The 13,474-nt window shown below is 38.2% G+C and overlaps 1 protein-coding gene across 2 annotated transcripts in view; it reads left to right on the forward strand.

The window, feature by feature from the left end:
- The window catches only part of LOC145683890 (uncharacterized), a 79,677-nt gene that overhangs the window by 20,911 nt on the left and 45,292 nt on the right, over positions 1-13,474 (forward strand). For both annotated transcript variants that reach the window (XM_081755534.1, XM_081755535.1), the window contains exon 3: positions 1,184-1,664. In XM_081755534.1, coding sequence (XP_081611660.1) covers positions 1,184-1,664 — 481 coding nt within the window. The remainder of the gene's footprint in view (positions 1-1,183; positions 1,665-13,474) is intronic.

The following is a 13,474-nucleotide window of genomic DNA, read 5'->3' on the forward strand; positions in this document are numbered from 1 at the left end:
CACGATAGCGATTAAACTAGCAGGAAGGGCAAAGAAAATATTGATTCCCCGGAAAATGTATAGTTTCACGGTTTAATATCTCATTAAATAGGAAAACTCGTATCCCACTGAAACTATATTTGATAATTGTGAAAATTTTTGTTTGTAAATATATTTTTTAAATCTCAGCTATCCAAATGAGCTTTGTAAGATAATTTTCGAGTTGGGAGAAAAATGAGGTGGAATTTTCGGTTTGTAATTGGGAGGTTCGAACTTCAGATCCCGCGGGTGATTATCCCGGTCGTTCTTTTTTGACTACTTTCCTTCAAACTTGCCATACTAATACCAGAACGGTGCCTCTCAATACGTAGGCTGTACTCGTCTGCCTTCGATATTCCTTTCAAGTTTGGAGACCGCGGTGGCTCAGTGGTAGAGCCTTCATCTCTGGTGCTTGGAGTCCGGGGATCGATCCCAGCCCCTGCCAAGTGAATTTTGTGGTGGACAATGTGTGCGTGGGTTTTCTCCCGTTTCCTCCCATTTTCTTCATTCTATTATTTCATTCATTACTCATCACCATCTCCTTTAGCCTCACCGGCATAACCGTGGGACGTAAAACTCAAAGATTTCATTTCATTTTTCCTTGCAAGTTTCTATTATTAAAATTTCTAACTAACATAACAGTTCCGTCATGATTAAATATTGGCTTTTATACGAAAAACATGTCTTAACGTTTTGGGCGCATGCCTTTTATTACTCTATACTTCCCTTTTTTGACCAAGTAACCAACGCATGTGCTTTCTAGTGAGGTTAGTAGATAAAATCCCAAATAGTCTCGGAATTTCCTCTAAGCTGTACGTTCCGTCCGTCCCATATAAAGTTTCGATGTTGAAATGGGACTATAACCAGCAAGCCAATCAATTAATCATGTGTATTTGTCTCACAAACTTTTTGATTTATAGTAATATGTGAAGAAAAAAATATTACTCGCCAATTGTCTGTTAGGATTTTCCCAGTCTTTATGTAGAAAATGATTATTTGCAGACTAACACATTACTAGTGCGTCCATATCTGTGTAAAGTGAAGAAAAATTTGCTAATTGGTTATGTAAGATGTTGCTATATGTAAGTGTACTGTTGATGTTATAACTGGAATATAAAAAATAAACACATATCACTTCAATATTAACAAGAAACTTAATTTGCAGGAGTTACTTTGTGATCATTGGAACAAATATCCCATTATTATCCTGAAAGATGTACCTTTTAAAGATTTAGAGGTATTGGTGGACTACATGTATTTGGGCGAAGTAAGAGTACCGGAAAGTCAGTTGGTTTCTGTTTTGGAGACGGCATCAATGTTAAAGGTGCTTGGATTTACTGAAGATAGTATCACAGCTGAAGCAAAAAGTGTGGCCATCAGAAGCGAAAGAAGTTATACAAAAGCTATTGGTAGTAAGAAACAAAAGGCTAAAGCAAAATCCCCAGCTATGTCTGAGAGACTGTTGGTAAGTCCATCACAAAGAAATACAAATACAAATCACATTGAAGCTGTTATTAAAACAGAAGAAGATATCGATGAAAATTACAAGAAGTCAAAGTATGGCAAGAAAAATAGAAGTATTCTTACAGAAACTGATTTTGAAGAGTTAGGAACAGTAACATCAGATAGTTCTCAGGATTCACAAGGTAAGACGATTTGCTTATCGTTATTTCTTTTTCTAACTCTTGGTATTTGTCTTCGCGTTAATTTCACTTTTATGCAGAAAACACAAGTGATAATATGATATTGTATATTTTCTTTTTATTTTATTTACTAGCTGAACCTGCGCTCTCTACGCAGCGCGTCATTCACATATGAGCATGAATCTCCTTTTTGTTCCTCACATCTGTACATGTCCCTTTACAGACACAAGTGAAAGACATCTTGATAAAAATTGGCAAGACATACCATAAAGGGAAGATTTTTCTGTTACTTTTTCAATATCTCGCACCGTTTGCAAGATTTGAGCCTACTTCCGGTTGGAGTTTTTAATTCATGTATGATCAGTGTTTTCTTTCTTCTTGCATGCAGTATATAATAAGCAAATACATTACATATACAATTAATTATAATGTCAGTGATATATGATGTTCATTGGGCAAAACACTCCAAACAATGAAGATTCAACTTAGAGTGGAGAAATAGTTATCCTTCGTTTTTCATTATCATTTGGCCATGAAACAACGCCTGAGAGGTTTGCAAACCCCCTATACAATTATGTGGTGTCGGAAGGTATAATGCGTAGGATATGATGCTTTATTTTTTTCTAATTTCAACACCTCCAGTGTAGCCGTAAAAATGTAATAAAGAAATAATGGCCATGTTTTGTAGATATTCAATTAGAACTGGACAATCTACATAAAATTAGCAATCGATCAGTGAAAACATCATCTTTCTAGAGCCTGTAGTTTCCGAGATCTCGTTGTCGAAAGGATTGGCTACAAACATATAAACGCCCACAAACGTATAGTTTAAAAGAACTCCAAAGATGGCAGCACAATTCATTTGCATTGATTTTGAAAAAGGCTTATTAAAATACAAAGGCTTTGAACAATAATTAAAATAAATAAACTTTATATGAAAAAGGTCTACTCAAATAATTTATTTAAAGTACACATAGTTTAAAATATTTGTTTCTGTTAAACGTGAAATCACAAATAATCGTAAATCAAAGGTTTGAAATCATAGGTTATACGTTTGAGCTCAGGCACTTTTGTTGCTATTGTAGTATCTTAATAGATAGATAGCTAAAGTTATTTCTTAACTAGCCTTCGGCTAACTGGAAATTTCGCCCTCGACCCCCACATTTACTCGGCTTACGACCTCGCACTCTCATATTCCTAATGTATTTCTAACCTTAAGGGATTTCAGATGTAGATAGATCTTATTATAACAATTGCAGTCCCCATCCTTTCTTCTTCCAGCCTTTTTTATTCGATTCTAAAAGAAAAATCAAGAAACACTGAAATACTTCTTCAATTAGCATGTCTTTACTTTTAAGGGATTTCGAGATATGGTAATGTTATTTTGACAATTACAACCACACCCTTTTTCTTTTTTCCCTACCTTTTTTCTTCTCTTGTAGGAGAATATATATATATATATATAGGGTGTTAACGAACTATATCGACAAACTTTAAGAGGTGATTCCTCACATCGAAATAAAAGGAAAAGTTCATATGGACCTATTAGTCCAGGAAATCTAGAGCAATTTTACCCTCAACCTGGGCAAAATTGCAACACAAACTTTTTAAACAATTTTCGATTCAGGAATTACTACTGAATAACATATTCAAAATTCGACAAAATCGGACCACGGGAACACCCCCAAAAACGGTTTTCAAAATGGCGGACCATGGTTTTTCGAAAAAATCGTAGTCCTTTACGTTAGCAGCTCTAGTAGCCTCCTTAATTGACACAGAGACATGAATGATACCTCGTTGGAACGCTCATAGACCACAAATTCCAACGAAGTCACTTTTGTACCCATCATGCCCAACCTGTAGAAGAAGAAGAAAAAGAAAGTCGATTTTTGTTTTCTTAATTGATATTTCTTGGACCCTGGCAACACTGTACATCGTCATACGCTGGCAGAAAAATTCCCACGCCTAGACCAGACATTGGTAACAATAATATAAAAAAATGAAGGTCGTAAGTTCAACAGTAAGGGAGATAAAAAATTCGGAACCGCGGACCAAGGTTCCTATACTTTTACCTTTATTGGGCTCTGGCAACCCTGATAATCGTTGGGTACGGGGGGCACAAACGATACGTCGTTGGAAAGGGTGTTCCATAAGTTTTTCTACATGTTATAGTCTTGCATGAACCTAGACACTGAAGAACCATGGCTGATTCCCTTAGACGTTTGTGTATCATCTGCAGAAACCTAGATCCTGACGATAACCTCATCACATTTCAAGAAAAGGGAGCTGAAGGAGTGAACAATGCCAGTAAGGCTCGCGGTAGTAACATTCTAGCCGCTGCAGGTATGGTGGTTCATGTCTCTTGTCGCAAACATTACATTGATAAAAAAGATATTGCGATTGTCTTAAAAAGAAAAACGTCATCGCCGATTCAAAAACGAGTTACTCGCTCGTCGGATGGGTCCTTCAACAGCAACAGTGACTGCCTGTTTTACGGAACGCCTGTCTTATTTGATGACCGTCACGTGTAGAAATCAGAAAATGTGCGAGTGAAAACACAAACATTGCCACACAGCATTTTAAAGTGTTACAATGAACGAAACGATACCTGGTCACAAACTGTCCGAGGTCGAATTGAGTACTTCTCATCTGATCTTCATGCAGCAGATTGTGTCTATCACAGATCATGTAGTATCAACTTTCGAACAGGTAAAGCAATTCCTCAACAGTACTGCACCGATAATCAGTCAGCGTCAAAAAAATTCCGGGGTGGCCGACCTACAAATGATGAGAGAATCCGAGCATTTCAGCGCATCTGTAGTTATTTGGAAGAGCACGATGATGAGCAACTAACTGTGGGAGAACTTGTTACAAAAATGGGCACATTTCTTGAAGGGACTGATCACATTGCATATGACAGACGGCACATGAAGCGTCAACTAATGGAGTACTTCGGTGAAAAAATTAAAATTTCTAGTGACAGTGGAAAAAACGACTTCATTACACTTCGAGAAACTGCCAATCACATTCTACGGGCATATCGTGATTTACCACGAGAGTATGATGAAGAAAAGGAAAAATAGAATAATAGAAACCGTAGCTCGACTGATCAAAAGCGACATAAAATCCAAACTACAAACTGGAAGTGAAACATATCCTTCACCGCAGCGACTTGACCATTCAGGAATCCCTTCAGTACATTCCACCTAGCCTTAAACTATTCTGTGCCACACTTTTTGCCGGAAAGAACAATGAAACCAAAATAGCATCGATTGGCCAGTGTTTGATGCAAGCAGCCAGACCAAGAGCTATATTAACTCCTCTGCAGTTAGATGTTGCTTTGAGCTGCACCACCACTATCGATCGAAACACCTGATTGACACGCTGCATCACCTGGGATTTTGCTCTTCATACGCGGAAGTGCAGTGGTTTGAACGCTTGCTGCAAGTACAATTGGTACTCATGTGATCGAAATGTCAGCAGACCACACTCTCCTCTTTGCAGTAGATAATGTAGACCATAATCTCCAAACGCTGAGTGGTTTAGGCACATTCCATGGTATGGGAATGTTGGCGGCCATTACTCCATCCACTATTACCAGTCTAACCATTCTTCGGAAGCCCGTCTCTGATGCTGAGGTTAAGTCCCTTGAAAGTGTTCCCATTCATGCATACACTGAAGCCAAAGCTATTCTTGAAAAGGTCAACTGAACTGGTAACAGCACCATCACCGAACGAAAGCTCCCAGGATATTTTGTGGAAACTTTCCTGGCACTTTCCGTCACGCAGATCCATCTCTTCATCATCCAGGGAAATCCACTGTTCTCTGCTTACCGATTATTGACCTCCATCCATCTGATATGTTATGCATCTATTCCACTTTAGTGTACCTGAATAATCTTGCAAGAAAATATAAAGTCACACCAATCATCACCTTAGAGCAACCACTGTTTTGGAAAGCTTCACGTATCCTGCATGACAGAGCACATAACACCAGGATTAAGGACACGGTTCTCCTGTTGGGCTTATTTCATATTCTGATGAACCTTCTAGGAGCAATTGGTTCCCTGATGGATAGTTCAGGCTTACGTGAAATCTTGCATGAGGTGTATGGAGAAAATGCGGTTGTACATATGTTAAGTGGCAAGTCCGTAGCAAGAGCCTTCCGTGCGCGCATGATGGTTGACCTCGCATTAAGTGCATTGCTTATGGAGAATGTTTTTCTGGAGACCGATAACGGAACACACAGAATTATCAACGATGCTTACTATCTCTACCAAAGTCTGATGTCGGGTGAGATTACTGTAACTGGAGCTAGTTCTTCACCTCTTCTTCAAGAAGCCCGAGAAAAAAATAGAAGAACGAAAGTCAAACCTTATTAACACATCAAAAACAAGTCAGTATATCAGGGCATGTTGACTACAGCAAGGAAACTTGTGACAGTAGACCGAACAGGAAGCTGCGAGGATCACCTTGATGCTATAGCAGAGTGCATTCCCATATTCGCTGCAGCAGGACACTTCAATTATTTGAAGTCGACGTGCTTGTACCTGCAAACAATGTTAACGCTGCCATCGGTTAATCCAACAGTTCACGCAAGCTTTCAAAATAGGTTCGGAGTTACTAGAAGAAGCAACGATTATTGGGCTGGGTTGTCCTCTTATCTAGTCATAGAGCAGGTTCTGATGAGATCGCCAAAATCCACTGGGGGTCTAACCCATGGGAGTGGAATGTCGGAGATGCAACGATCTTTGTGGGCGCTCTCAATGCCAGCATGCTCCGAGTACAATCTGGCGATGCAAACTCTTACTCACACAGCATATGTCACTAGCGAACAACATAAAGAAACCAAAACGTCAAGAATGTCACGTGATATCAGTGACACACGTCGCATTCTTGCACGACTGCAGCCTATCTCACCATTTGACGGAGACAAATCGTTGAGAAACATTGCCACTGGCGCCACAGCGGATTCCTCGGTCAACATCCATAATTTATTTTCAGTTGGGGCAGAGCTTGCGAAGAAACTATCTGGCAAAGACCTGTTCACTGTGAAGTGGAAACGTGCTGATAAAGTCAAAAGTCTAGCATCCCCGAGTAGTGTTAATATCAGCAGCGATATCTCTGTCGATTCGAATCTTTTGTTTCAAAGACTGTTAGTTGTCGCTAATGTAGGCAGCACATCTTTAGAGGAGACCTTAGCGCATGTGCCTACCCGTAAGCTTTATTTGAGTCACCCAGCATGATGCGTAAGGCAGACAAAGCCCCACTGACCCATGCGATACTAGAGTTCAGCAAGCAGCAGACCGCACAGTTTGAGGAAACGGAGCCAGACAATATTCTGTATGTCTTAGACGGAGGATCTCTGTTACATAGACTACCATAGTGTAAAGGCAGTTCGTACGACAATATCGCTACATCATTTGCTGAGTACACGGTTCGTAAATATGGCACATCTACCATCGTGTTTGATGGGTATGGAATTTGCTCACCATTGTTCATTGCAACTGTGCTACCAGGTGTGCAAGAACGTATTGTACTTGCAGCAAGCATGGCCTTCCATGTGCTATTGCTTGTGGTGTGTGCCAAGAAACTGAATGTTTTAACTGTTTAAATGAATATGGTGAGGACAGTGTTAGCGTAGGCGATGACGATGTAGATGTGTAATTTGCCTCCCAAAGTCTTTTGTCTTCCTATTCTTTTGCTTTAGAATATTTTTGCTTTTTATATAGGTGTTATGTTTCTATAAAACGAATTGTCTTGTACACTGTATTATGGTATGGCCTTCTATTTGCTATTGCTTGTGGTGTGTGCCAAGAAACTGAATGTTTTAACTGTTTAAATGAATATGGTGAGGACAGTGTTAGCGTAGGCAATGACGATGTAGATGTGTAATTTGCCTCCCAAAGTCGTTTTATATATAGTCGTTTTATATCAAAGCGACCTTTGATTTAAAGAAAGAAACAATATTTTTTTCATACGTAGAACGATTATCAGGGTTGCCAGAGCCCAACAAAGGTAAAAGTGTAGATTTTCCCGATTTTTCAAGGTTTCTTCTTCTTCTTTTTCTACAGGTTGGGCACAAGGGGCACAAACGATACGTCTTTGGCAAGGTGGTTAAATAAGATTTCCAATGCGGTATGCTTCATGTCTCTGTGACAATTAGGGAGGATGCTAGATCTAAGAAACAGAAGTTAGACCACAGCAAAAAATATTCAGAGTGACCCTCCTTGGTCCGCGGTTCCGAATTTTTATCTCCCTTTCTTTTGAACCTACGTCCTTCATTTTTTTATATTATTGTTACCAATGTCTGGTCTAGGCGTGGGATTTTTTCTGCCGGCGTATGAGGACGTACAGTGTTGCCAGGGTCCAAGAAATATCAATTAAGAAAACAAAAATCGACTTTCTTTTTCTTTTTCTTCTACGGGTTTGGCATGATGGGTACAAAAGTGACTTCGTTGAAATTTGTGGTCTATGAGCGTTCCAACGAGATATCATTCATGTCTCTGTGTCAATTAAGAGGGCTCCTAGAGCCGCTAACGTAAAGGTCTACGATTTTTTCGAAAAACCATGGTCCGCCATTTTGAAAACCGTTTTTGGGGGTGTTGCCGTGGTCCGATTTTGTCGGATTTTGGATATTTTCATCAGGTGAGGTACCTAAACAAAATACAGGCGTAAAACTAAAGGTTGCAATCTTGCCCAGGTCAAACCGTATTTTGACTCAACTATATAGCGAAAATTGCATAGTTTCAGAGGCTGTACAAATCGCGAAAATGCCAAATTTCAAAAGGGCCTATTTCAAATTCGAGAGACTGTGGATGGTGGTTCTTATCAGCGTAATGGAAGCCAGGCATACACAATCGAAAAGTGCATATTTCATCAATTGACAATAGGTGTAAAGGTTATTCCCTACAGGGTGTAATTCTCAGATATGTTTTCAATAGAGTTTTCAGATATACCCTGATTTTAAGAAGGGTCCAAAGTAGGCAGGAGGTAAATTTTGACAAAAATGGACATCCAATGCTTCGAAGGAAAGGCGGAAGTGTTAGGAACCGACAGCTCCTGTTTCTTTTAGAGATGGCCTCATTTTCCGGAAAAACGGAAAATATTTTTTCCGGAAACTGGAAAATTGAAAACGGAAAATTTTCGGAAAAACGGAAGACGGAAAAATTTTCCGGAAAAGCGGAAGACGGAAAATTTTCCGGAAAAGCGGAAGACGAAAAATTTTCCGGAAAAACGGAAGATGAAACATTTTCTGGAAAATGAAAATGCTCACTTGGAATAGTGACATTGGTCGTCTTACATTAAGAAAAATAACGAAAAATGCTACGCGAAAACAAGTAAATGAGGCAATACTCTTCACCATCTAGTGCTATAGAAACGCAACTCAAACTTTACAGTGGATACGAGAGGAAAGGTCGAGTAAATCAGCGACGAAACATTCCTTCCTGCTAAATCTAGTTGTACACTTGCTTAATCATGTACTTTTTTGTTTACGTGAGGGCTTGCGGATCATTCGTTTGCACCAGGAAATTACGATCATGCGTGTGTTTCTGGGAATCCCCGATTATACGTGTACATGAGGGCAGAACCCTGGCAGTAAAGAGAGCTGGCAGTGTGTTATTAGTACAACTGGTATGTTTATATTCCAACCATTTCTTCATTGCTTATCATGACCACGGTGTTCTGTCAAGGTCACAGATCCTGGGGGGCCGGGGGCAGCCCCCTCAAAGTTCATGTGGACCCGCATTGTATTTATAAATATACAATATTTTGCACAATTTGAATTCAGTTTGTCTTAAAATCTTTATATATACCTTCTGCATCAATGGATCCTCAAAGTTATAGAGAAATCGGCGCCCTAGATTCTATAGAATCCATACGCAGTAGTCTTGTATTATTTCATGGACGGGAGTACACTACGTATTCCAACTGAGCTCAGGCGTTAGAACATCGGATTAACATTCAGAAGACCGATGTTCGATTCGAGCGCCCTACCGTCCCGACTGTTTTTGTTTTTTTCTGTAAGTTTATTACTCAGTTGCATCCAACCTGTGCCATAGACTTTTTAACCCTAAGATAAATTCAATTCTACTGATGTAATTCAATTTTATACTTTACCCTAGTGTTACCATCTTGCAACTACAAGCGTCACGAATTCCAAATACCGGTACTATTGACTATAAATACCATAGTATGTAGCACTACTTGAAACTAGCGCCAGCTATTCATATAATGATCTATTCCATATAATTCTCTTCGTAACTTTTTCCACTAATTTCTCTTAAACTGAAGGACGATTCCACCTATTCATCGATACATCAATTTAGTTCTCAATGCTGACTTATTATCTATGTTTCTGTATGCATTTCAAAGTTTTACTTATTATTAGAGCAACCCAAAAGCATAAAAAGCATAATAGCTATTTACACATATGATTGGTACCTTGAACATGGTTGTGGCTGTCTAAGGGTCCAGAAGAAACTAATTTTAAAAGCATAATAAAGCATAATTTTAGAAAATAAAGCATAAAGCATGATTTAAAAGATATAGCACTATTCTTTAAAAAAATTTCTAACTACAAGTTTAACATACTGTATTAAAAACCAATATTTACAATGCAAAATCATTGAGAACATAACAATGCAACAATGAAAAGCTTATTTTTATTTCTGTAAACTTTTTGGTCTAATCTTTTGACGTGGAGAAAAGAAAAAAGGACAAGAAGAAGAAAACTTCCGCCAACAATGAATAGTACACAAGAACTCCACACTATATTGTTATGTGTACCTCTTGAAGTTGAGCACTTTCTGTACTTTTTGGTGGCATCTTTTACTTTCCCTTTCTGTATATATGCACCTCTAAGGCGCACACAAGTGATTAAAAAAACTGACTCGAGTAAAACATCTCTTTACAGTCCGTTAGGTAGAAAGTTCATTAAATATGAAAGAAACTGTATATTCATGCTTTGTTACTAAATTGTGAACTCCTAATGCAATCAAAGTGTTATTATTATTATTATTATTATTATTATTATTATTATTATTATTATTATTATTATTATTATTATTTCAGAAACGTAGATGATAATCTAGGTGCTGCTACCTCTATATCTCAGGTTATCGCTTCACCTGGCGCACGCTCAAATGCATCTAAAGTAACAGTAAGATCAAAAAAAAAAAAAAAAAAAAAAAAAAAAAAGTTTTACAAATAAGGGAACATAGTAGTACGTAAGAAACAGAAAAGAATTCTGTCTTATCTCAGAGACCCTAAACCTTGTTCTTCCGCAAGAGCAGAGGTGCTTGATAGTAAAATAAGTAAATGGTACCAAAGGATCTTCTTCCTTTGCCTTTCGTTGAAGCAATTCGGTTTGTTGAATTTATGAATGAAATAGAACCAAGTTACCAGTCACCATCCAGGCAAACTGTGACTCGCCGTATTGAGACCTAGTTTCCTAAGAAGTGTGGCTGCGGAATCGATTGCTTTGAGAACAGATAGCTGGACTTCGCATGCTACGGAAAGTTATATTACAATCACAGCCCACTATATGCTTCCATCTAAGTTCAATAAGTTCAGTCCTTCAAATAATTGAAATAGAAGTGAGGCACACAAAGGTAAATCTAACTCAGCACTTAGCATATGTTGCAGAGTTGTGGAACATTTCAGATAAAATACATGCAATTGTCTATGACAATGCTAATAATATCACAAGTGCGGTACGAGAACTTCCGTATGCAAGCATATGTTGTTTTGCTCAGACCCTACAACTCTCTATAAATAAAGGTCTTGCAATAGAAAAAATCGAGAAAATGCTAAGTGTTGCTAGTCGGATTGTTTCCCACTTTAAACATAGTACGTTGGCAACGTCAGAACTGGAAAAACAGTAAAGGCTATTAGGATTGGCAGTACATTTCCTTATACAGCAAGTTAAAACTCGGTGGAACAGCATACATGGAATGCTTGAGAGATTGATAGAACAAAAAAGAGCTCTTAACAATGAATTATCAGATAGAAATGTAACAAAGGCGTCAGATTGCAAGAAGTTTAACCCTTTAAGGATTTCCACTTTCTGATGTAAATTTTAGACTTTCACTCAAACAGCTACTGCTTCCTTACTATTTATCGTAGGATCATGGTTCATACCTCGTTTTTCTAACGATAGAGCATACTTACCAACAGTACCACGTGTCCGTATCATAAAGCTTAACCGGAAAAATCAGGAGAAAACGGAATTTTTCTGATAAAATCACCCCTTCGTAACACTTGTGCCCATCGGGCTCGGCCCCTGTTTCACGTAGGGATCTAAAAACAACATTGATAAATACCCAAAGGTACACACAATCCTTATGCAAAGTTTCAATCTGATATCTTGAAAATTAAAGGCGTGAAAAAGTTTTGAAATTTGCCTTAAGAAAAAAGTCACGTCCCTTCGTACCACTTGGCGCCGCCAAGTTGACCATCCGGTTCCAAAACGCATCTGCGGTGTTCTTTGTTCCATTCTTGACTTGAAAAATATATATAAAAAAAACCGGCTTAAATACATGTTATAGAACCTAAATAAGCGGTCAAAGACGGTAGTACGCCATGGTAGATAAATATACCAGAAATCTTAAAAAGGTTAAACTTCCTACAGACTAGAGATGACCACATTTTCAGGGAAAACGGAAAACGGAATATAATTCTTCCGGAAACTGGAAAATTAGAAAGAAAAGACGGAAAATCTTCCGGGAAAATGGAAGACGAAAAATTTTCCGAAAAATCGGAAGACGGAAAATTTTCCGGAAAAACAAAAACTGAAAATTTTCCGGAAAATCGGAAACGGAAAATCAGAAGACGGAAAATTTTCCGGAAAATCGAAAGACGGAAAATTTTCCGGAAATGGCCATCCCTAGTTTCTTTATGTTCGCAATAACGTGTGATGATATGTATTTCGTCACGGTATATTTCACGTTTTCTTTACTGATAAGCGTTCAAGAAAACATTGCAGCATACGTTTACTGAGTACGAGAAACCGTTCTGCTGACGATCCTTAACACTTCCGACATCGTGCAAAAGGATTCCGTGTTCATTGCTATCAAGGCTTCTCGTTTGCCTATTTTGGACCAATCATAAAGTCAGAGCACATCTCAAAATTCGGCTGATGGCATGTCTGGGAATTTCATCCTGCAGGATATAATCCGTACACCCATTGAACATTAATGAAATATGCATTTTTGGATTGTGTATGCGTGACTTTACGCTAAGGACCACCATCCACGGCCTCTTGAAATTTGGCATTTTAACGATTTTGGACAGCCCTGGTTCTGAAACTATGCACTTTCCGCCATTGGACCATATGAACTTTTTCCCTTTTGATGGGAGGAATCACCTCTTAAAGTTTGTTGGTATAGTTCATTAACTATATATATATATATATATATATATATATATATAGGTGCGAATCTAACGAGAGGGCTATAGGGGTCATATCCCTCTCCCCTTTATGCTCACACATACACTGGATAAAATGTGCTTTAATCCTATTTTCTTTACACTGGATAAGGCGGCAAACTATGGTTTAGCCCCTCCCTTGATCATATCATGATATCCTGGATCCGCGCCTGTGTATATATACACATACATACATTACATACATACATACATACATACATACATACATACATACATACATACATACATACATACATACATACATACATACATACATACATACATACATACATACATACATACATACATACATACATACATACATACATACATACATACATACATACATACATACATACATACATACATACATACATACATACA

Source organism: Thermobia domestica, chromosome 4, assembly GCF_964235325.1.
Source record: "Thermobia domestica chromosome 4, izTheDome1.hap1.1, whole genome shotgun sequence".
Taxonomy (NCBI): domain Eukaryota; kingdom Metazoa; phylum Arthropoda; class Insecta; order Zygentoma; family Lepismatidae; genus Thermobia; species Thermobia domestica.